The sequence below is a fragment of the Orbicella faveolata genome, unplaced genomic scaffold, assembly GCF_042242905.1.
Source record: "Orbicella faveolata isolate gen_17 unplaced genomic scaffold, um_ofav_v1 contig_14, whole genome shotgun sequence".
Taxonomy (NCBI): Eukaryota; Metazoa; Cnidaria; class Anthozoa; order Scleractinia; family Merulinidae; genus Orbicella; species Orbicella faveolata.
Genome location: NW_028301541.1, coordinates 21802946 through 21825760, shown reverse-complemented (window position 1 = coordinate 21825760; position 22815 = coordinate 21802946). Strand labels below are relative to the sequence as shown.

Genomic DNA, 22815 nt, shown 5'->3' with positions numbered 1-22815 from the left:
TGCTATTCAGATGGAAAAAATAATAGCCCTTTTCACGGTTACCTTTGCTCATTTGCATTACAATAAAATTTAGCATGTATGTGAGGCAATTTCGGGCTATTTTGTAGTTTTAGCCCGAAATTGCCTCGCATCCACGTTCGATTACACTGTGATGCAAATGAGAAAAATTAACCGTGAAAAGGGCTATTAAGAAAAAATAGTTAATGGCGTTCGTATTTGGACTACACTAAACAGGAGGGAAAGTTTGCGATAATGGAAATTGTTTTAGAACATTCCAACGTTTTTAGAGCGTTAAAGGAGGTTCGTGGCGGTTTGCCCATCTTGAAAAGTTTAGCCTAAATTTTTTAAGTTCGTCGTTTGTAATCCGTGTTAATGTTCTCCATCCTTGACCATCCGTGTTCCTCTATGGGTTATTATTCTCTCTTTAGTGTTTTTCTATCTTAATAAACTATTATTCTCAGGTTTCCTTCCATTAAGAGGTAATTTTAATCCTTTTCATGCACCAATTTTCAGGTCTGTAATATTTCATGTAAATGCGGATAAAAAACTCGCATTTTACGATTATGAGAAATTCCTTTCCGCGCATACCACTTACTATCTTCGTGTTTTTGCCTAAACCACGGCTCACGAAATGTCCTTTAACATTACCATTAGGAATAATTTTTTAGACTGTTGCTATGGTTATGATCATTAAAAGGAAAATTAACTGCGATGATCATTCTTCACTTTCATCCACAACCGCAGTTCATATATGAATTATTTCATATAAACTTCACATCATTTCACTCCTCACGGGAAGATATGAACTCGATTAATTGACCTCGCTCCCAATGTGTGGCTTCATAGCTCAGTTGGTACAGCATCGCACCGGTATCGCGGAGGTCACGGGTTCGAATCCCGTTGAAGCCCTGATTTTTTTTTTTTTTTTTTTTTTTTTTTTTTTTTTTTTTTCAGGCTTCTTCTTTCCAATTGCTTAAATTGGAAAATTAACTGCGATGATCATTCTTCACTTTCATCCACAACCGCAGTTCATATATGAATTATTTCATATAAACTTCACATCATTTCACTCCTCACGGGAAGATATGAACTCGATTAATTGACCTCGCTCCCAATGTGTGGCTTCATAGCTAAGTTGGTAGAGCATCGCACCGGTATCGCGGAGGTCACGGGTTCGAATCCCGTTGAAGCCCTGATTTTTTTTTCAAGCTTCTTCTTTCCAATTGCTTAAATTGGGAAATTAACTGCGATGATCATTCTTCACTTTCATCCACAACCGCAGTTCATATATGAATTATTTCATATAAACTTCACATCGTTATGATCATTGTAGCGCAAAAACCGAACTCAATTCAAAAGCAATTCTCAGTGGACCGTAGTGCGAAATAAATTATGCGTGCTGGAATCTTGAAACCTAACTTTGTAATACAACGATGTTGTGTATAACGGGCCTGTTCATCAAAATACGAACTCAATATGAAGGCAATGTTGATTGGTTAGTATGACCTCTCGATGTAACGATGTGCGGAATAAAATTTGCGAGCAGGAATCTTGAAACCTAACTTTATAATACAGCGACGTCGAGTATTTATGCCGGCGTGATTATCAGAGAGGTGAGTTGTGTTAATCTTATTTATGTTGGGATTATGTCTTGGGATTATTCTAAAAGCATGTAATGAAAAGTTCACATACAAGGGATGGCTTATGTCAATGAATCGAAATTTGCGATCTCTCGGGATTTGAGAAAGGCACATATTGACCATGAGTAATAAGCTCGTTATCAGAAGGTCTTAACAAAGTAGACAATCAGTTCAAACGTTTGATTCTTAATCATGTATTTGACTAAAATGTGTCCCTTTTACTGACATTCGTTTAATGGAGATCGTTTCCAAGTTGTCAGTTCAAAAACCAATGGGTAACTGTATCGTAAAGGAAAAGTCACTGATGCAAAACTGGTTCAATATAGCGATTCACCTGGATTAAAATAGACCTTGTCACGGTTTTCGGTTTTTGAAGGATGTATCTCGGCTAGAAGACGCTTTTTTAATTTTTCTAATTCCCCATACATTTGTCTGTAAGTTTATCAGTGTAGCCTGCGAACAGGCTCACGGTGAGCCCGAGCGAAGCGACCCCTGTACCGCCCCGATCGCTTCGCTCTCCGAATTCTTCTGTGCGCCCTCCAATGACGGATTAATGAGGAAAACGTGAGAATATCAGCTGCGATACAGCTACAATAATACAGTTAAAAGCTAGATAAGTTGATTGAAGTGATCTGCCGTATAGCCGAGAACATATTTAAGGAATAGAAAGAAGAATCGAAGCCGAAGAACATGGCAAATATGGGTACTTGAATTGTCGCAGAAATATCTGGAAGAGTTACGTTATCAAACTATTTGCTTATTTCGTGTTGTTTTGTATAATTGACAGTTGTTGAGTGGCAGTTTATTGCACTGGAAAACAGCTTATGCTCTGTAATTAACCACGTTATGCTCCTTGGTAATGCTAAAAACACCTTTGTTTTGATACTTGTAATCACTGAGGCGGTCATTTAGTTCTTGTGGTTATGCCAATATTACTTCAGTTGGCCAAAATTTTCTTGATATGGAACATCATGGTAAAAATCAACTCAAAACAAGCAAATTGAGATATCGACGACCATTTAAAACAATTATTGCCCAGCTTTTTCCAGCAGGCAAAAACGATAGTTCCTCGTGACCATATAGTCTATGCTCTGGCCTGGGTGAACATCAAATGTAACAAGGTGACCGTTTTTAAAACAGACGTGAATTACAATAAAATTAGCCAATCGAGAAGTCCAAACGGTGACCGCGTCCGCCTAATAGAGGTGACCGCTATGGAGGTCAAATATATATAGTAAATATGTGAAGTGAAATTCGGGAATTTGAATATGGTCAATATAAATAGTGACCGACCACACAATTATTTAGTTTGCACTATTGAATTAGAAATTAGCTAAGAAAAAATGAAGCTTTGAAGCTTTAAATAATTCTAGTTTCTAGTATTCTTTCTCTGCGTATCTTTTGCATCTATTATGACTAAAATCCGCAACTCGACCGTACCACGGCGGCCATATTAGTGTTCTTTGTGTGCACTATCATGCAATAAAAAAATAACTAGAAAACCATTCAGTGGATAGTCAAGAAATTGTGATGTTATATAAGATGAATAAAAAATACACTTATCCAAATTTTAGGTCTGTGCATTTTTCCCAGACATCAGATATTTGTTGAAATGTTTCGCAGAAATTCACAGAGCCCAGTATGGAAACGCCATGTTGGCGTACATCCGTTGTACACCAATATGGCGGCCGGAAAATAGTTAGCGTGCGTAGCAAGCGTTTCTGTGGGGTTTGGGAGCAAAGAATTACAGCGCGAAATATGGAGCGAGTAAAAGAAGGGGGCTTTTTTGGCTCTCGCCCCATTTTCCGCGCAGGCAAAACACCGAAAATCCCCTTCCTCGGTCTTTATTTGCTTCCAAACCCCACGGAAACGCTTGCTACGCAGGCTAGAAAATAGTGTAAACATCTGGAACTTACTTTCGCTATCTAGACGACTGATTATCTGTATTGAACAAACAAGCATTTACATAAACACCTCTCCTAGTACTTTGCCATCTAAAAAGGCTAAAAATCACGAGATAAGTATATACTTTTCGACAAACGCGATCGTCGCTTTATGTCACGCGCGGTCATAACTCTGAAATTCAAAATGCGCTTGTTTCCAAATGAAGCACGCTAATGAGCTGGAAAATTGTAAATAGATATAAATTTAGCAGCTGTTATTTTAGAAAATGATGACGTCACGTTAAAACGATCTATTGTCAAGAGATGATGTACAGTTCCTAGCGAAGAATTATTTCGGTCCAATCTGCAAGCAAAATTAAGAAATGTTAATTTGAAAACGCAACTGCAGGCTTTAAAATACCTCAAATACCATGTACCGTTTATAGCCACCTTCAGGGCAGGCTGACTTGGGTGACGGGGGGGGGGAGGGGAGGGTGGAGAGCAGGGGTGGATAGAAGTGTGTGCGGTTCATAGCCAGCAACAAAGCTTTAGGGCTAATTAACAATTATTCCACGAACTCGAGTTGGATATGACACCAATTTTCTCTTGATGACAGTTGTAACATATGCAACAAGCGAGAGTGGAATAAATGTTTTATTAAAAACGACCCCAAAATGTAGAAAACTAAAATAGAATAAAAATAAAATCGGCCCCCAAAATCACGCATGCGCTTACAAATATTTCCAGAGCATGGTATAATGACTCGTATACTGACCATGATGGCCAAGCCAAAATTAATGAAAACTCTTGAATTTCATTGTCCAATTATCCAGTTTTTAATAATCAGATTTATATTCTACGAATAAGATACTTATTACTATTTCTCGATATGAGTTTTCCCTCTGTCATTTCAGAATTGACGTGATTTCCTCGACAACAGATGGCGCTTTGCAGACGTTTCATTTTGTTCTGCTTCACGTTATTGGGGATTTTTGTATTAACCGTTTATCTGCTTCTGACGCGCGCTGTAACATTACGGCATAGAGGTAAATGATCATTGCTATTACACTGGTCTTAGTCATCCAAGACTGCGTGTAATACAAACGGGGATTTCACCTTCAGAAATGGGAGCAAGGATCAAATATTAAGTGTACTTTTCGACTGTTACTAATTACTCAGTCGTTCTTGGCTTTCTTCTAACCCTTCCTCAGTTCTTTTTCTTGCTTGCTTGTTTGCTTGTTTCCTTTCTTTCATTCTTCCTTCCTTCCTTTCTTTCTTTCTTTCTTCCTTCCTTCCTTCCTTCCTTCCTCCCTCCCTCCCTTCCTGCCTGTCTGCCTGTCTGTCTGCCTGCAGTCAGTCAGTCTGTCTGTCTGTCTGTCTGTCAGTATGCCTGAAACCGGGATAAGCTCCAGCCTGATGAGCCACTTGGCTCGCACGCAGACTTTACCCTTTTTACCCCTGTCTTTCTGTCTGTCTGTCTGTCTGTCTGTCTGCCTGTCAGCCTGCCTGTTTGCCTACTTACCTGCCTGTCTGCCTACCTGCCCCGCGCCTTTCCGCCTGCCTGCAACCCTCCCTTCTTGCCTCCTTTATTCATCTTTTTATTTATCCATTCATGAACAGCCGGTGAAATAACGTACCGATTTAGCGAGCCTATTGATAACTCCAAGCAGAGGTCTTTTCCCCCGGATTTGTTTCGCTGTAATTTTAGCCCTGATATCCGGCTCTAACCCCCGAGTTCCCGAATCAATTTTCGTTTCCCTTGGATGTTCACATTCCATAATATCTATACTATTAACACGACATTGCATTCCTCATTGACAGGTCCCAATTCCATGGAAACATTACTATCTGAAACACTCACTCCACAGGTAACAGAGAAGAATAGTTTACATATTTACCCGCTATTTCTAGACTTTCTAAGAGGTTTTGTACTTATTTAAAGTCAAAGTTTTCTCTACTAAAACATATTTTCTGAAATAACGCTTGCATTTTGTACACTGTAGGCAGGAGATTTTATTGACTAAATTTGACTTAAGCAACGCTATAGTTTTATGCACATTTGTCACGACAAATTTTCCGAAACAAAATTTGCACAGCATGATGAAAGGGGCAGAAATTGTTTGATCAGGATATCAGGTTATCTCGACAATCTTTGGGAAACTGTCGGAAATATTAGCCGACCTTCCGTTTGATTTCGTCTGAAAACTTCGGAATTTCTTGGTCATCTTTGGAAATCTTTCTGAAGTCTCTGGGTAACCTTTGAAAGTTTTGGGGTCAACAAGGATTTTCGAAAGTCTTCGGGTCGGGCTCGTAATCTCCTCAGGCCATCGGGTAATCTTCGGAAATTTCCGGAGCAATGGCTCTTAACTAGTCGAGTCATTGATTAAACCATTAAATCTTTTGAGATATATTTTAATTTCAGGTGGACGTTGATCTACAGATTGAGGAAAGACTAGAGGAGAGGAAACGACGCTTAAAGAAGTTCTGTGAATCCTACAAGAAGAAAAACGAACAACTCGCGAAAGAAAGCTACCATCACGTTATCGTGAGCGAGAAATACAAGCTGTTGTATTGTTACATACCTAAGGTGGCGTGCACGCAATGGAAGAAAATATTTCTCATTCTTCATGACAAAACACAAGGAATTCAATACAACGAACACGAGAAGTACCACGAGAAATGGCGATTTAATTATCTAAGCCAATACTCTGAAGGAGCGATTCAAAGACGACTTCGACATTACTACAAATTTCTCTTCGTCCGAGAACCGTTTGAAAGACTGTTATCGGGTTTCGAGGATAAATTTGTTTCGAATATTTGGAATTGGGCCGAAACCCCGCATCATACCAGCGAGATCTTAAACCGCTATCGCAAAGAGCATCCAAATACTACCGGCGATATAACATTAACAAAGTTTATTCACTACGTTTTAAGTCTAAGAGATGAAGCTAGAAATGAACATTGGCGAAGTTACCAAGGTCTTTGTCATCCTTGTGCTGTTGATTACGATTTCATTGGTCATTTTGAGAACTTACGGCAAGAAGCCCCGTACCTTTTGAAGAAGACAGGATTGGATAATATCATCGCTTTTCCACCGATAAAATCGCTGAACACCTCGAGGAAAGTACTCGAAAGATATTCCGAGGTACCGAAGCACATGATTTTACAACTGGGAGACGCCTTTAAAAACGACCTTCAAATGTTTAACTATCCATTTCCTGGTCCTCTCGCAGCGCTGAATATTACCAGCGGATAAAAATCTGGCAAACAGTCCCGTGACCATACTCACATGAGACCAGAAGAGATGACCAGTTAGTAGAGCAGAGGCGTGCGATAACTGAGGGTTAAAACGGCAGTGTTTGTATATGTGGTTGGAGAGGGACCTTGCAAAAACATTAAAGTATATGCCAACAGGAATGCCCCTACGCAGAGTTTGAGCTATTGTCACGACTCTGCAAATCCAAAATCTCCAGATAAAATTATAGACATCAAGTTAATGTTTTTATTTAAAAATAGAAAAATATTAATAATCTTCATTTACCAACGGCAGTGTTTCTTGCAGAAAGGCCAGTGAGTCCGAGCAAACAAATGAAACAAATAATTCAAATTTAAAAATAATATTGTGACGAATTATACTTCTACAATAACAATGATTCGCGGTAAAATTGTAGATTGCCCGTGACAGTGACATTGCCTTCACTGTTGTGTTTTTTAATGGCAGTTATAGTTGGTTATCGTAATTACTTTGCTGCTAGTTTTACGACACTCCGTTAAAACCTACTCTACGGGACGGACCATTAGTTTTTGAGAAGGGTCGGGTGGTTGGGCAATTTCCGCACCCTCCATCCCCCCCCCCCAAAAAAAAATCATGCGCAGCTTAAAGTGCTGAAAGAAAAAATCGTGCAACGGGAGCTGTGATCGAGAAAGTGCTTTCCGCTAACCAGGTCCTGTGTTTGACTTAAAAAAAAAAAAATTGCCGAACCCGTTCCCCCTCCTCCGTCCCCCCTTCTCAAAAAATAATGGTCGATCCCTACGTCAGAATGGACAAAAGTTCTCATAAAGTTCTTTTGCATTACAGCCGGGTGAATGGCATATTGCAGTTGTAATTATTTTCGCCAGTAGCACGTCGTTTTATGGCAATAAACAGATAAGTGCTTCCCCAAACTGTTACCACTACCATGTTTATCACCGCCACCAGAATGTGTCTCTTCCAAGTTATGCGCCAAACCGCCATGATGGGCATGTTCTGGTAGCGAGTTTCAATGGCTATTGACACACTGGTGAAAAACCACTCAATGGCCAGTGTAACTGATGTAGTGATGGCAAACGACTGCAGCAGGGGCAAGGAAGAATTGTCGCTTGTGTAAAAATACTGATAGAGATACAGGTAGCCATTCACGGAGATAATAGCGCTTGATTCATACAGCATGCTCATGATGTTAATATCCGCTCCCAGTCTCTCGCGGCGAGGAGTACGGAACCCTCCCCAGGGAACTTTTCTTCTTTCGAAAACCTGATGGCTTATGTGGTCTATTAAAACCGTAGTACTACGTTCAACGACTTCTGCTACGCCATGGATTACTCCAATTACAACAACGGATTGGAACTTAAATAATCTGAGATCCACTTGTAAGAGTCTCAGCATTACCGCTGCCCCACAGTACAGTGGGACCAACAGCACGAATGAGGTTCCCGGATGACTGATTCGCGACAACCGCTGAACACAAACTCGCGACACTACTTTGACAACAAGTGTTATAAGCGGAGTAAAGATTGCAATTACCATTTTTCCGCTTTTCCCTTCGCCTCTGTAGGTTGGGTAGATCAAATAAGCGATAATAACAGCCGTGAAATATGATAAGATACAAGGAGTTGTAGTGAGCAGGAACATTCTGCAGAGCACCTTTCGGGGGCCTTGGCAAAGATGCTTTACAATCATACACGCTTGTGTGCAAACGCACAGAAAAAAAAGAGCTATCAAAGGAATTTTCTGTGTATTCGTCAACTTGGTGCGAGTGATTCCAAAAGCTTGAAAAAAAATGCGATAAGCCGCATCCATAACGTAGAAGGTCAAACATAACAGGAAGAGTTTGAGCTTAAGTCCTGAGATCTGAAACGATCGAAAGTAAAACAGAGTGTTTAGAAAGAACCAGTAAAAGTAAGCGGAACAGACGATCACTTCTGAAATAGTCCTCATCCATTGGAGTTTCTCTGGGATCGATTTAGTGGAGAAACTTTCGCATTTGAGCAAAGTTTGATAGCTAAGGTAGTAGATCAAAATTGACACGATTCCGACCATGGTAGCACTCAAAATTGATATCAGAAATCCAAAATAAAATGATTGCCAAAGTGAACGAAAAAGTGACGGTCTAATTTGCTTCCAAGCCATTGCTCTATCTTTGGTGGCGACGTCCTGCGTTCGTTCTGTGTCTTCTGTGGAGGAGGCATCGATTAGCCTAGCATGTACTCGACTAGACTCTAGATTATCAAACTCTGTTGCGTCACTGTTGCTGTATTCTTGGTAAATAAGATCATCTACCGGTTGACGGTACCATTCGAAGTCCGTGTCCTCTAGAGGATTGTAGCCGAGCAGGTGTGAATTCTGGTCTGCTTCATCCCTAAAGTTGTAGTGTTCGGCGACGCTGCGAGTGAAACTGTACACGATGTGTCCAATGATCTCTACAACGGTATGGCCAACCATATTTACATGGCAAGGATCGATAAAATATAACTCTTGTATGAGTTCAATTAAGACCTTTAGTGGTTTTATATGATCCCAGATATAGAAATAACAGTATCGCTCTTAATAAGCTGCTGCAGAGTTGAATAACTCGCTCGCGTAACGTTGAAAACTTCCTTCCTTGCTCTGACGTTTTGGTTTTGATCCTAAATCTAAATAACAAAAGAAACGAAACTGGAAACTTTCGAACGCCACTGAGGTGCCGATGGAGGAAGGAAATCTGAAAGGTTAAACACACGTTAACCACTCAAAAATTGAGCAACATTTCACTATTGGAGGAAGTTGGCAAACGAATAGACCTAATCACGGTTTTGGACGCCATCTTGCCGGGTAGGCAAGGCCTTGCGGTCAGAAATTACAGCGTTTGTACGGGAATCGGATGGCAAATAGGTAGCAGATTGTATTCACCAAATTCGGACGCAGCTGGGCCAGAAGACGCTCAGTTATTTTTTAATTTCCCATACATTTGTTTAAATTTTTTTTTCCCGCGAACAGCCCTACCCAGCCAAATTTAGACAAATGTATTGAAAATTAAAAAAATTAACTGAGCGTCTTCTAGCCAAGCTACATCCTTCAAACTTGGTGAATAAAATCTTCTACGTAGTATTTTAACGTTGCGATTCACAAATTGTGTAAAATTCGACTTTTGTAAAAGTTATTTTCCATCAGATTTCCATACAAACACTGTGATTTCTGACCGCTTTGCCTACCCGTCAAGATGGCGTCGAAAACCGTGATAAGGCCTATTCAACTAGAAACCACTAAACTTGAGAATGGATTGGATATGCTTCGGTTTAGTTAACTCCTGTTCGCTCCTTTTTGGCAAAAGCTCATCACTGAGAGGCCAGGAATAGGATCAAAGAAAAGAACGATTCGGAAAGGGTTCCTACTGTCAAACCGCGAGTAGTTTAAATGAATGACATTGAACCATTGATCGTAGCGGGAAGGGAAACACGGTAAAGGAAATGGTAGTTCCACCAAGACTGCTGGCGAGGTAGGAGGAAAAAAAGATAGCAAGCGTTCCCGCCTCGAGTTAGCGCTAACATATTTATTTGTCGCTCGACCTTTTAATTCTTCATTCGATGAAAATACTCCTTTGACCTTTATTTGAATTTCAGAAGGAGTTACCTAAGTAACCGAAAATAAAAGAGTTGAATCATAACTTTGGCTCAAAGGTGTCGCTCTCAAAACAAAGAAATTACGGAAGCTCATTGATTTGTAGTCAGTTGAAAACTGACAAAAAATAATCGTGTACTTGGTTTTGGCTTGTTCAATAACATTTCTCAGACTGATTTATTTTTAAATTCATCTTGACACTCATAAGGAGAAATTTTGTAGGTGTTGAACACTTTTAGGGATGAAAAATTGAACAGGAGGATTCAGACGAGGAAACAAGTACCATTTCCCGCAAATCTTCGTTAAAACACTCGCGAGTTTCCGATTCGTATCAACCAATCAAAAACTAGAACGACCTCTCACCGATGCTCCGAAAACGTAGTATAGCGGAATGAACTGACATCATGTTGCTAGGCAACTTTTCTGACGAGATTCGCGGGCTCAATAAATTCACGGTGATGTCACGTGATACTTGTTGCCGGACTGAATTTAAAACTAATCTGAGTTTGCTTACTTAGAAGAATTTACCTTCTCTTGACTTAACTGAAGTACAACTCAGAGACGCTTAACTGTGTAATAAATTATTTTTACAATACAATCAGGTTTAAACTCTCTCGCGTCCACCAATTTGGCTCAAAGCAAGCCATGTCAAGACAATAAGTCAAATGAATGAAATATTGTAAAATTTCTTGTTTCCTTTTCCCGTTCCGTTCGTGGGACCGCGTTTAAACTGGACACTAGCATAACTTGACTAGCACCACTCCTCCTCTTGTGGATGATTCAAACCAATCATCAGCTTTCTTGTACACTTTGCTGTTCGTTTCCTTCAGCCTGCTGGACTTGTGAGGCCGTTATGGCTTGAATCTGTCCAAGCAACTGTTGAACATCCGGTTGATTTGGATCGATTGCGACATACACCGCGTCATTGTCCACCAATTGCACGCCATCTTCTGACGTCACTGGCACAGCGGTACTCTCCTGTAGCACATGCTCCGTGACAACCTAATAAAGAAAAGTGAAGAATGATAGATTCACGCGCTAGCGATGTTTGACTGGTGAACATGTTGTTTATCCGTTAGCCAAAAATTCCAGGTTTTAATCAGAAACTTCCCAAGATTCTGAAATACCTCTAGAGCTGAAAAACACTTTGGTAGTAACCAAGCTCTGTGAAAGCTAATCTAAAATTGGCGTTTTCTAATCAACGACGATGCCTGATTCAGAGAGAGTTTAATTCTAGAAGTAACCCCTTTTTTTCTAGAGAACAGAACGTCGAGAATTTTAGCATCATACATATTCACCATTTCAAATTTCACCTGTTTTTTTGAACAACTCGATGATTTTTGTCGACAACTAAAAGCACAGAAAATTCAGCAAATCCATAACAAAAATACGAAGTATCAAATTAAAGGTGAAGAACGAAACTCTTTCCATGTTTCTATTTCACCTTCACATCATGCTGTTTAGGAAATACCTTATTCACAGAAGTATTCTACTTTCAAGTAAGTATATAGTGACAAAAAAGTAGAGCTAGCATTGTCAGTATTGTTAGTATTGCAAGTGACGATAATATTGTAAGTAGAGACAGTATTGTAAGAAATGTGAATATTGTAAGTAATGCCAGGATTGTACGTGATGTTAATATTGCAAGTAATGGTAATACTGTAAGTAGAGTCAGTATTGTAAGTAGGGTTAGTATTGAGTGTAATGTTAGCGATGTAAGTTATGTTAGTATTGTAAATTACGTGTGTGTACGCAAACTCCATTTGCATTGGTAATTAATACCCTGGGGATTATGCAAATGACAGTCTAAAAGAATTTACATGTGTTCATCCCATCACTCTACCCGAGGCCGCGAAAGCGAAGAGATTGGCGACCCACCTCCCACCCAACGAGTAAGTCGGTCTTGATCTAGCTAGCCGGTTCTATTTTCGCCTGGTCTTGGGCTTGTCCCAGGCGAGAGCGATTGACCGCATAACTTATTATCATGTCATTAATAACAATACCCAGGGTAGAATATTACACTGTTTTACATGGAATCGCACGTTGCCTTTATAGTACATGACGCAAGGTACCTCGGAATGTTGTCCGTCAGTTTGCTCGTGAATCATCATTTCCGTTCCCACCACCATCCCTGTTTGCGAAGTTCCCTGGGAAGTGCTAGCATCGGGGACATGTAACAACCCGGCGGGCGTCTGAATCAAGTCCGCTGCTTGCTGCGCCGCCGCCGCTTGGTTCACAATCTGTTCTGCAAGTTCAGCGGTTATCTCTGGGATGGTGACTGAGAAGATTTAAAGGACATACGTCACGGTTTGCACATCTGCAAAAGTTTAGACTAAATTTTTCACGTTCGTCGTTTGTAATCCGTGTTAATCTTGTACGTGGCCAAAATAAGTAAAAAATACACCGGTTTTCAGTTGAATGTCGAAAGCAATGTTTAAGTTGGGTTTGGTTATGCATACTGTATTTGCTGAGCTGCGTAAAGTGCCGGGCTCAAACAACGGAAACAACCTGCTCCGAAAAAAAAAGTAGCATGCTGTTATCACAGCCAGTCAGGAACAAAATAAAATAAAAACAATGGGGACTTTGCTATTGTGCGTTTCCCCGCGTTCGCCAACGCTTCTCGTACTTAGCGCCTACTACCTGTTTTCACGCGCTTGTTGGTGATTACTAGTTCTTCCTGCGCCTAGCGCCTGTTAGCTGTTTTCCCACGCTTGCCAGTGGTTACTAAGTCTACCCGTGCTTAACGCCTGCTAGCTGTTTTCCCGCGCTTGGCGCCTGTTGTCTGTTTTTCCGCGCTTGGCGCCAGGTAGCTGCATTCCCGCGCCTGGCACTGGCTTCAAAGTTTTCCCGCGCTTGGCAGTTACACGTGTTCACTCAACGTTTATAAAATACAGTTTAAAACCTCTTCGAGATTTACCTGTTGTAATCTGAGGCTGTTCTGTTTCCTGATCACCGTCCCCAGCGCCACCTTCATTCCTTCCAAGTCGCTGTGTTTGCACCTGATTCAGTAGATGCTGCGCTAAAAGCAACTGCTGCGCCAGAGTGATCTTGAACTCACTTCCAGTCTGATCCGCACCCTGGACAACAATCTGTGGTCCCCCGGCTCCCTCGGTCAGCTCCGCGCTCAGATTGTGAGGCACGATCTCGCCGAGGACCTGGGTAACTTGCTGTAGGAGAGACGTATCCGGGACCTTAGGTTCTGATGCTTTAGTTGCATCCGGGACTTCGCTCTAGCAGCGCAACAAAGAAAAAGATCAACTGTTAGTGAGGCTGGGACTGTATATTCTAAGATTATAGTACATCACTGAAATTGTTTGAATGAGTGACTTGTAAAAAACACTGAAACAGTAGTCCATGTTGATCTTATTTCCATCCTTTATCACTTGAGCTTGATCTTGGGTCGACATCGCTCTTATTCAAGTGAAACACTTGTGAAAGTTTTGAATAAGTCGAGAAAAATCGTTCTCCCAAACTTCCACAAGTATTTCTATTGGACAATTAGATTATGAGCTGGAGATTTCTATTTCTAGATGACGAGGGCGCAGCCCGAGTCAACTATCACGCATAGAAATCGAGAGCGAATAATCTAATTGTTTTAGTATAAATCTAATAGTCGTTCAAAACTTTATCTAAATCCTCTTCCCAGACACTTCGAAAACGCCAAGAAGCGGGCGCCATTTTGTTAACAAGGGCACACTGCTACGCTACTCACTATCTATCACAGGATAGATAGTGAGTAGCGTAGCCAATCAGAGAACGGCATTCGTGATAGAATGATAGCAGATTTACACTAAAACTCGATAGAAACACGGTACATGTTTTCTATTTCTTTTAAAATAAGTGTGCTAACAAATACCTCTTCCTCCTTAATTGGTTCTGTTTGCAGCTCTCCCTCAGACTCAGCATTACGAGCCTCGTTATCCACGATACTTTTGCCTTCATTCTGTATGCTTTGAGCAGCGGATTCCGCCTCCATAGCACCCAGGTCTTCCTGACTATCCACGTCCATATTTTGCCGAGAGGAACTGTCTTCGTACTTGAAGTCGGTTTGGCTTTCCTGACTGGAGTGTTTAGCGTGAGTGTTGAGGTGGTTTTTCAAGTAATTGAGACGCGTAAACTTCTTGTCGCAATGCTCGCAGGCAAAAGGTTTCTCTCCCTTGTGTATGTTCAAGTGTCGTTTGTACGTTGTCAGGTAATTGAATTCTTTCCCGCAAGTGTCGCATTTGTAAGGACGGTCGCCTACAAGCATGGTTAAAAATAGCCAATCAGAGAACGGCTAAAATCGAGCAACAACCAATGCACGGGTCTCTGTAGAGTTACGTCATAAGTATGTCATCATCAGTATGACGTCATCATCACGCCAAAAAGCGTGACGACTTGAAAAGTTTCTGCGGTAAACTATTTATTCACACGTACCTGTGTGCAAGCGTTTGTGGTTCTTGTAGCTGTCCAAGCGAGTGAATTCTCTCTGACAGTGCTCACAAGTAAAGGGTTTAAAACCAGTGTGTAGTCGAAGATGACGCTTGTGGCTTCCAAAATCCGAGAAAACTTTCCCGCAGTAACCACACTATAAAGGCAAGAAAAGAACTCTTAACATCAGGTGAAATAAAAGATGAATTTTAAAAGCACAAACAAAATTAAAAACCATTGACCAGTTACGGGCTTTGCTGGCATTCTTGTCAAAGCATTGCCTGGTCAAATGTGAGGGATGCAGACATGTACTAGAAGGCGTGTACTGTAGTCGTGTTTCGTTTGTAACCGAAAGCCGAGCCAAAGCAAAATCGACGCGCCGGAAAGTTTACAGAAAATACAGCGAAAAATAGAAACCCAAGCATGGCTCGAAATTGCTACCGATACGGTCGCCAATGCGACTTACACTTCATTCTTGGCGACCAAAAATTCTGGTTTAGTCACCATAATGGTGACTACACTTCTCCGTGTTGACGATCAATAACGGTTGAGTTATTTTTGTTTGTAGAAAAAAACACCTCTTAGTCGAGTGGATCAGAGGGTGACTGTCACACCAACCAGATTGGGGCTTCTATGAACAACCAATCAAATTACCTCTTGAAAAGGTGAACCCCGTGTGCGAACATTTGATCCGATTTTAGAACGGCCATCTTTGTTTTGCTACAAACGGGAACAGGATTTCTTGGTTTTTCGCCTTATTCCGACATTTCCGATATTTCCGATGGTGCTTTTACTGTGGTTAAGCCCAGGACTTTGTGGGTGGGTTTAAAAAAAATATTAGAATTTCATAATTGAGCCAAGGAATCATCGCTTGCATAATTACGAGCAGTTCAGGAGAATTTAGATCAAACCATTTATGTTTGCATAAAATATTTCAGGTGAGAATGCAAGATACATGACCACAGATCTCAATCAAGTAGCACTGTTTACGTTTATCAGATATGGTCTTCTCGTTGAAACGTTTCTTGGAATCAATACTCGTTTGAAGTGAATGGCTATGGAAACTTACCTTGAACGGTTTCTCCCCCGTGTGTGTCCTTGCATGGCGTTTGAGATCTCCTAAGTTGGCAAATCCATGGCCGCACTCCTCGCATTGATAAGGTCTTTCACCAGTGTGAACACGAATGTGCGTCTTAAGATTATAGGACTTGTTGAACTCCTTGCCACAGTATTCACAAGGATAAACTCTTCCTGTTAAGAAAATATTTAAGAAATAGAAAAGAGGAGATGAAAGGGAAGAAAGGAAAATGAAAATATTAGTTAAAATCTTTTATTCGGTGGAGAGACCTGGCATGCAGTTGAGGAGAGTAGCAGTAGAGTATTGAATATCTAGACATTAGAGTACTGTGCCAGGGGACGATCTAGGGGGAGGATGCTGGGGTGCACATTCCCCCCCCCCCCCCCTCACCTTTCGCTGAGGTGAAGCCTTCTTCTTTGAATACAGTTTTAAAATTTGTTTATCTCACCAGTCCATTCCTTAGTGGTGCACCCCTTCCTGAGAAAAATCCTGGATCTGCCCTTATGTGCTTGCTACGACCTCTTGAAATAGTGCTTTTGCTTAATGATAATTATTGAGAGATATCTCCAATATCAGAAACATTTATTGGACGATAAAAATTCCAAACATGGGAAATTTTGCAGCCTCTGCATATCTTCCGTCAAATTCATTTGGGAAATGTTTTCCATGGATAGATGCCTGAATTGATTATTAAACAGGTCACATATAACAAGGAAATAATTGCAGTAAAAAGTTTGTTATAAATTACCTCCATTTGAGACAATCCTTGTTGAAACAGCTAAAAGTGTTTGAAAAAAATATGGTTAGTAGAAGAAAACAGATGAACTCAAAATTTTTTCATAATAATGGAGTAAAGTGTGAAGGTGAATTAATCAACATGACACGAGTGTGGAACAAAGAAAAATTCTGAGTCCCCGACAGGAATCGAACCCATGACCTCCCGAACACCGCGTGGGTGCTCATGGAGAGCGAGGTCATTTAACTGAGTTCATATATGACAGGTGTCCTGCATACTGCTAGGATCAACGCTATCGAAGTCATCGTGAGTAGTGATAAGTTAATAAAGATGGTGAATTTTAAGCTCGGTAATGAAATGTGAAGGTGAATTAATCAACATGACACGAGCGTGGGATAAAGAAATTTATCACTACTCAGGATGACTTCGATAGCGTTGATCCTAGCAGTATGCAGGACACCTGTCATCTATGAACTCAGTTAGATGACCTCGCTCTCCATGAGTTCTCGTAGCTCAGTGGATAGAGTGCCTGCCTGGTGTTCGGGAGGTCATGGGTTCGATTCCTGTTGGGGACTCAGAATTTTTCTTTGTCCCATGCTCGTGTCATGTTGATTAATTCACCTTCACATTTCATTACCGAGCTTAAAATTCACCATCTTTATTAGTTTATCACTACTCACGATGACTTCGATAGCGTTGATCCTAGCAGTATGCAGGACACCTGTCATATATGAACTCAGTTAAATGACCTCACTCTCCATGAGTTCTCGTAGCTCAGTGGATAGAGCGCCCGCCCGGTGTTCGGGAGGTCATGGGTTCAATTCCTGCCGGGGACTCAGAATTTTTCTTTGTCCCACGCTCGTGTCTTGTTGATTAATTCACCTTCACATTTCACTACCGAGCTTAAAATTCACCATCTTTATTAATTTATCAGTGGAGTAAACAGTTGCCTGCTCCTTGGAAACATACCTGGTGTGGAATCACCTGGCCCGGGCATAATGGCAACATCACCAGTCTCCAGCTGAGCATGCACTTGTTCACTGGTATCTACAACAGCAGGGCGCTGCATTGTCTGCACAGCTGAATGCACTTGTCGGAGTACTTCACTGGCATCTTCATCTTGAACGTCAGATTGTACGATCTCCATCACTACAAAGTGAGAATTATAGACATTCAGTTTGATGTTCCATTGTTATGCACACCCCACCTCTTATCAGAAAACACTATGTCATCATTAACCTGCTTTTAAAGGTTCATTCCCCAATGGTCCATACCCCAAGTGCAAACAGAATCCTACATTTTGCTACTTATGACAAATCAAAGCTAATGTAACCAAAAAAAGCACTGCTCAGTTTTTCGCAACACATAACACCCTTTAACAAAAATTCCAACTATCGACAACAGTCACTTGCAGGACAAAGTTGAAATAAACTTCCCTCACCTAAACAAGAAATTTAGAATCAATATCTGACTAGGTACAAATTCCCCTACTATTTATTGACCCTAAGGGAGTGTATATTTCCCTGACTATAATTTCACCTGACCTGTGCTGCCCCCCCCAACCCCCCCCCCCTCCCTCACAAAGAAACAACCAGTATGGTGCTGTTTAATTAAGCAAGCCAGTGCACTGGAGATGAGTGTGTGTGGCAAAATACCCTTACACAATACAAAAAAAGAAGTTCCAGTAACCTTGAGTAGCAGTGGTCTCAACATCACAGTGATGCCCAACATTAATAACTGTTGCTTCAATAGTTTCACAGCTTATCTGCTGAATCTGAGACATCTGCGACAAAACATTAGCAGCAGTAGCTTCTTCTTCACTTGACATAGCTGAAACCTTCTTTGTTCTCACTTTGACCATCAATTTCTTCAAAAACTACAAAATGCAAAATATGAAAATGTATTTTAATATCAACTCAACCACCCTACCCATGGTAACCACGATTATAATACCACAACACTGAGGTTGATATTTGGATAATTTGGAAATCAACAAGACAAGGTCAACATCCCAATGCTCAAACTAAACTCTGAACCAGAGTTTTAATGTTCCTGAAGCTAGCATGTGGCATGGCCATGAAAGAGAAAGGATTCAAACCCAAATGCTGTAAATAACTTGACTTATTATGTGGCTAGCTCCATGAACAGACAAGATGAACCAAATCCTCAACCATGTTCCCAGGGTCCTCTCCTATTCAGCCCCCATGGCGAGAGTCCTGTGCTGTTAGCTACCCAAGTGGGCAAGATGGTGCTATCTTGCCCGCTTGGGATTACCTACCCGCTGTATCCTGCAGGAAAACAGTGTTCTTTTTCAATATAATAAATTCTTTATTAACCAAGCTTGTTCAGTCAAGATGGCTGGGTATTGGCAGGTCCATGTATCCTATATCCTATATCTCGTTATGCCATAAGGCACATAAGGCTTTGACATTCTCTTTCCAACCACTACGGTTTGCTGCGAGGTTTATTGGCAGGTCCATAAACACGCAAAAAAGAACTTGGCCAACACTCAGCCATCTTGACTGAACGAGCTTGGTCAATAACCCATATACATGTAACCTTGGCCTTAACAAAATGTCTATCAAAAGAATTTTTAGAGCAGTGAGAAGGCTGGGGGGGAGGGGGAGGGGGTGGGGAGGTTGTTTAAGGTACAAGATGCTATCCCATTGCAGGCCACCCAAAGCATTTGAGCCTAACAGTTTGATGGTTCCAAATTATTTTTATTGCAGGGTAGCAGGAGAGAGCCATTGAGAGTGAATTGTCTTCATTTGTTGAAAAACAGAACAACATGAGCCCTGCCAGCAGTCTGTAACAGTGAAACAAACCTATGAGGGTGTCTAAGAATGGAAAGAGATAGATATATCTTAAGTGCTATAATAGCCTTGAGGGTCATGGTTGCCAGTGAGGTACCCCACCTTAAATTATAGTTCAAAGAATTGTCAAAGAGGTAAGGTAGGTAAAGCTGTATATGGGCCAAGTGGCCTCAGGCCAGAGCTTATCCCGGTTTCTGTAGCATGAAGTGACTAGGAGTGTTTCTACTTCCCCCCCTGGATGGGATGCTAGTCCATCGCAGGGTTACCCCCAGCATTAAGTTCGCTGGTACCAATTTATACACCTGGGTGGAGAGAGGCTCTGTGAGAGTGAAGACCCTTGCCCAAGTACACAACATGTTGTCCCCAGCCAGGGCTCGAACCCAGACCGCTCAATGCGGAGACAAGCACACTAACCATGAGGCCACCAAATTACTTTTGCTACCTGACAAATGAACTAAAAATCATGACATTTGCATTTTAATTTTTTTTTTTAATATATCCAGTGGACTTTATAAGGTAATTAAATGTTCTCTGTCAGGAACAAATAGAACAAAACTTTGGGCTGTCCGGAACAGACATCACTGCTTTCCAGCTTTTACTCGACGTAGAGTTGATTGTCATATGTCTTCAGTCATATTTTTTTGGCTCAATACCCTAAAAGGTTACGCTAAAGCTCCCACTATGGACCTTTTAAGGCTGAACACCTGAAAGGTACCAAAAACCACTTTTTTTAACCCCAAAAAGGTATGACAAACACCCCCTTCCTTCTTATAAGTCTCCATAGACTTTTAGCATACAAAATCTGCTTTTTACAATTTGCTTCTCATAATTTGCATACATTTAATGAATTAAGACTGGTGGAAAGAACAAGGGTCAGGGTTTGAAGATGAGGAAATAACTTATGCAAGATACAAAATGCTCTTTTCCGCTTTTCAAGAAAACGTCCAATGAAATTTTACGCTTGAATTGTACATGTTTCCACTTCTCCTGACCTTAACTATAATAGATAAGTGATCATATTGGAGAGTTCTTCATAAAAAAAAAACACTTATTCTTGTCTTAGTTCAGTCAGAAAGGAAAATTTCCGAAAACTTTTAATAAGACTGAAGCCGTTAGCTAAGTATCTACTATACGGTCTTAATATTAGCTGATCGAATTATTCGGTCTTCTTTTGCAACAAGGACTCGATCAAAGCGAATATCAACATCAGTGTTTATGCCTAACTTTCGAACCGAACGAAACCGTAGATTTTACGAGAAAACGGATAAAATTGACGCTTATTAGCAAACACAATGAAATCAACAAACAGCTCAACCCAAACCACAGGCCCCTTAATCTATCTACGATGTATTTCGGTCGTAATTCCCCATAAAATCGTACTAAAATGATCCAGTTCCATTCTCAAGATTGTTGATCATAAATTCCTACCTCAGAAAGCAAAGAAAGTCGAAATCTTGCTAAGTCACCGCGCCTTTCCAAAACAACACTCAAGATGGTGGACGCTAAGCAAGCGTGGTTCCTTTGCGAAGCACAACAGACTTCCCATCATACCATGCGCGCGGCGTAATCAAGATAGCGGCTTCAAGGAGCTAAAATACGTGACCATCTGAAATGGTAAATATCACCATTCTTTGCTGTCTTTTGACTAATTATCTGGAAGAAGAGTACGTTATGACTCAGGTTCATCCTCTCGTAAGGATAGTGTTTGCGTTGTTAACGATTTGTCCCCGTTCAACAGGCGTTAATTTGTTGTCTTGAGGTAGCTTGCGCGCGCCTGTGGGTAGCCTTTTTATTTTTATTTTATTTTCATATTAGGGGTACAGACGTACCTGTTTTGTCTGTCATCAGTCGATGCAACAATATCTAGACGTAAAATTTGCCACGGTGGGTGGGGGCAATGGTCGAAATCAGCGATTTATCCAGAGGCGTTTAAAGGGGAGTGGTGGGGTAGAGGAGTGAAAAATAAGGCCCCACTAGCTGGAGCGGCAGTCTGACCATACCATATCACATAATTTGATTTTTGGCCTAAATATCCTGTTTCCCATCATAATCTATTTTGGAAGAGGGGGCTTGCTACCAAGAGAGGGAGAAATTTGGGGGGCCTCAATGGAAAAGAGGGAGACATTCCGGTTAGATTGTAGAATACCATGCCACTCATTTGCATCTCACTGAATTTGAATGGCTCTTTTTGTTTCTATATGCTTCATTCTTAATTAGAAGCATAATATTTGAGAGATTTGTTAATGAGTGGGCCGGTATTGCAAACTCGTTCCGACATTCCCTCAATAAACGTGAGAGTAACAGTACAGACTGTCTTTCATATTATTTGTTGCTTGTCTTGATTTTGGTTTTGTCAGCTGACCAACCTTTATTCTGTCCTGGGGTAGAAAAATGTCTTTGAATTTCACATGCTTAACTCCCAGGGATGATGGTGGTGAAAGTTACATTTCTTGGAATGATGGCTATTTTCTAATTTCTATTTAGGAAGTACTATGCACTTTCAGAAATACATTTGGATGTAAGTGATGACATCATTTTGACTATTAATCAGCAGCATGATTTCCAGGGGAGCAAAAGTTGCTTTAGGAGGAGCATTTTGTTTTGCTGCTGCTGTCATTTTCTTGGTCCATCAGATGCAAAATATTGATCGCAGGAGACTCAAGGAAGGTGTGATCAGGGATTTGGAGCGGCAGGAAAAGAAGAGGAGAAATGTTGAGGAGTTAAAGGAACAAATCGAACTCACCAAGAAGTTACAAGAGCAAAGAGGCAGAGATCTTTCTAAAGAAATGGAATGACATGAAGCAAGTTGATTGGGGAGAAATAATTTATTGTTTTATATCTTTTTTCATGGTTCTTTTGGGAATTAAAATTGTAATGCATACTTTGAGGGTAGTCCAATACAAACAAATCATGAGTATGACTCGTTAAAGTAGCTATACTATCTGTACCATTCATGGTAAAAAAGGCAAAGTCTGCATACAAGCCAAGTGGCCCATCCGGCCAGAGCTTATCCCGGTTTCTATAGCATGAAGAGACTAGGAGTATTTCTACTCCCCCCTGGATGGGATGCTAGTCCATTGAAGGGTTACCCCCAGCATTAAATTTGCCAGTACCCATTTGTACACCTGGGTAGAGAGGGGCACTGTGAGAGTAAGGTGTCTTGCCTAAGAACACAAGGCAATGTCCCTGGCCAGGGCTTGAACCCACAGTCTAGGGCACTAATCATGAGGCCACTGCACCTCCATACAAATGGTTGTTTTTACCATTCTGTGCACTTATTAATAAGATTTACACATTTGGCAAATATGGTGGAGATTGACAATCCATTCATTCCATGTCATTGTGGGACTAAGAATATTGTTGCATTTCAGTCTGAGTACCGAGGGTAAAACAGTTTGA

General features: G+C 40.9%; 3 protein-coding genes and 1 long non-coding RNA gene across 5 annotated transcripts; 2 read left to right on the top strand and 2 right to left on the bottom strand.

Annotated features, from left to right (window-relative positions):
• Window positions 1-1183: 1183 nt before the first annotated feature.
• Window positions 1184-7687, top strand: LOC110062104 (carbohydrate sulfotransferase 11-like). 2 transcript variants are annotated; one of them, XM_020768963.2, is made up of 4 exons: window positions 1184-1613; window positions 4438-4569; window positions 5345-5391; window positions 5946-7687. In XM_020768963.2, the coding sequence occupies exons 2-4, from the start codon at window positions 4464-4466 to the stop codon at window positions 6777-6779; spliced, it is 987 nt and encodes a 328-aa protein (XP_020624622.2). In that variant the 5' UTR covers window positions 1184-1613; window positions 4438-4463; the 3' UTR covers window positions 6780-7687. The 2 variants fall into 2 exon arrangements, with proteins under 2 accessions (XP_020624622.2, XP_089143789.1); XM_089287663.1 differs by lacking the exon at window positions 4438-4569.
• LOC149114510 (uncharacterized) lies at window positions 7596-9373 on the bottom strand. Its single transcript, XM_089287660.1, has one exon. The coding sequence runs from the start codon at window positions 9222-9224 to the stop codon at window positions 7596-7598; it is 1629 nt and encodes a 542-aa protein (XP_089143786.1). The 5' UTR covers window positions 9225-9373.
• Window positions 9374-10341: 968 nt separating this feature from the next.
• LOC110062224 (uncharacterized) lies at window positions 10342-20933 on the bottom strand. The gene is made up of 10 exons (XM_020769100.2): window positions 20845-20933; window positions 18293-18479; window positions 17573-17752; window positions 16616-16645; window positions 15859-16040; window positions 14796-14946; window positions 14236-14618; window positions 13297-13609; window positions 12452-12657; window positions 10342-11381 (listed from the first exon to the last, which is right to left on the bottom strand). Exons 2-10 carry the CDS (start codon window positions 18462-18464, stop codon window positions 11172-11174), a joined length of 1827 nt encoding a protein of 608 aa, XP_020624759.1. The 5' UTR covers window positions 18465-18479; window positions 20845-20933; the 3' UTR covers window positions 10342-11171.
• Window positions 20934-20963: 30 nt separating this feature from the next.
• Window positions 20964-22303, top strand: LOC110062225 (uncharacterized). The gene is made up of 2 exons (XR_002298056.2): window positions 20964-21030; window positions 21901-22303. It is a non-coding gene; the product is annotated as an uncharacterized LOC110062225 (long non-coding RNA).
• Window positions 22304-22815: the final 512 nt, after the last annotated feature.

Coding starts and splice junctions, on each gene's coding strand:
- LOC110062104 (XM_020768963.2), top strand. CDS start 4,464: ATGGCGCTTTGCAGACGTTTCATTTTGTTCTGCTTCACGTTATTGGGG. Junction 4,570..5,344: donor TGTAACATTACGGCATAGAG/GTAAATGATCAT, acceptor CCTCATTGACAG/GTCCCAATTCCATGGAAACA. Junction 5,392..5,945: donor CTGAAACACTCACTCCACAG/GTAACAGAGAAG, acceptor TTTTAATTTCAG/GTGGACGTTGATCTACAGAT.
- LOC149114510 (XM_089287660.1), bottom strand. CDS start 9,224: ATGGTTGGCCATACCGTTGTAGAGATCATTGGACACATCGTGTACAGT.
- LOC110062224 (XM_020769100.2), bottom strand. CDS start 18,464: ATGGTCAAAGTGAGAACAAAGAAGGTTTCAGCTATGTCAAGTGAAGAA. Junction 16,646..17,572: donor GCCAGGTGATTCCACACCAG/GTATGTTTCCAA, acceptor AAACACTTTTAG/CTGTTTCAACAAGGATTGTC. Junction 11,382..12,451: donor CTGACGGACAACATTCCGAG/GTACCTTGCGTC, acceptor TTTCTTTATTAG/GTTGTCACGGAGCATGTGCT.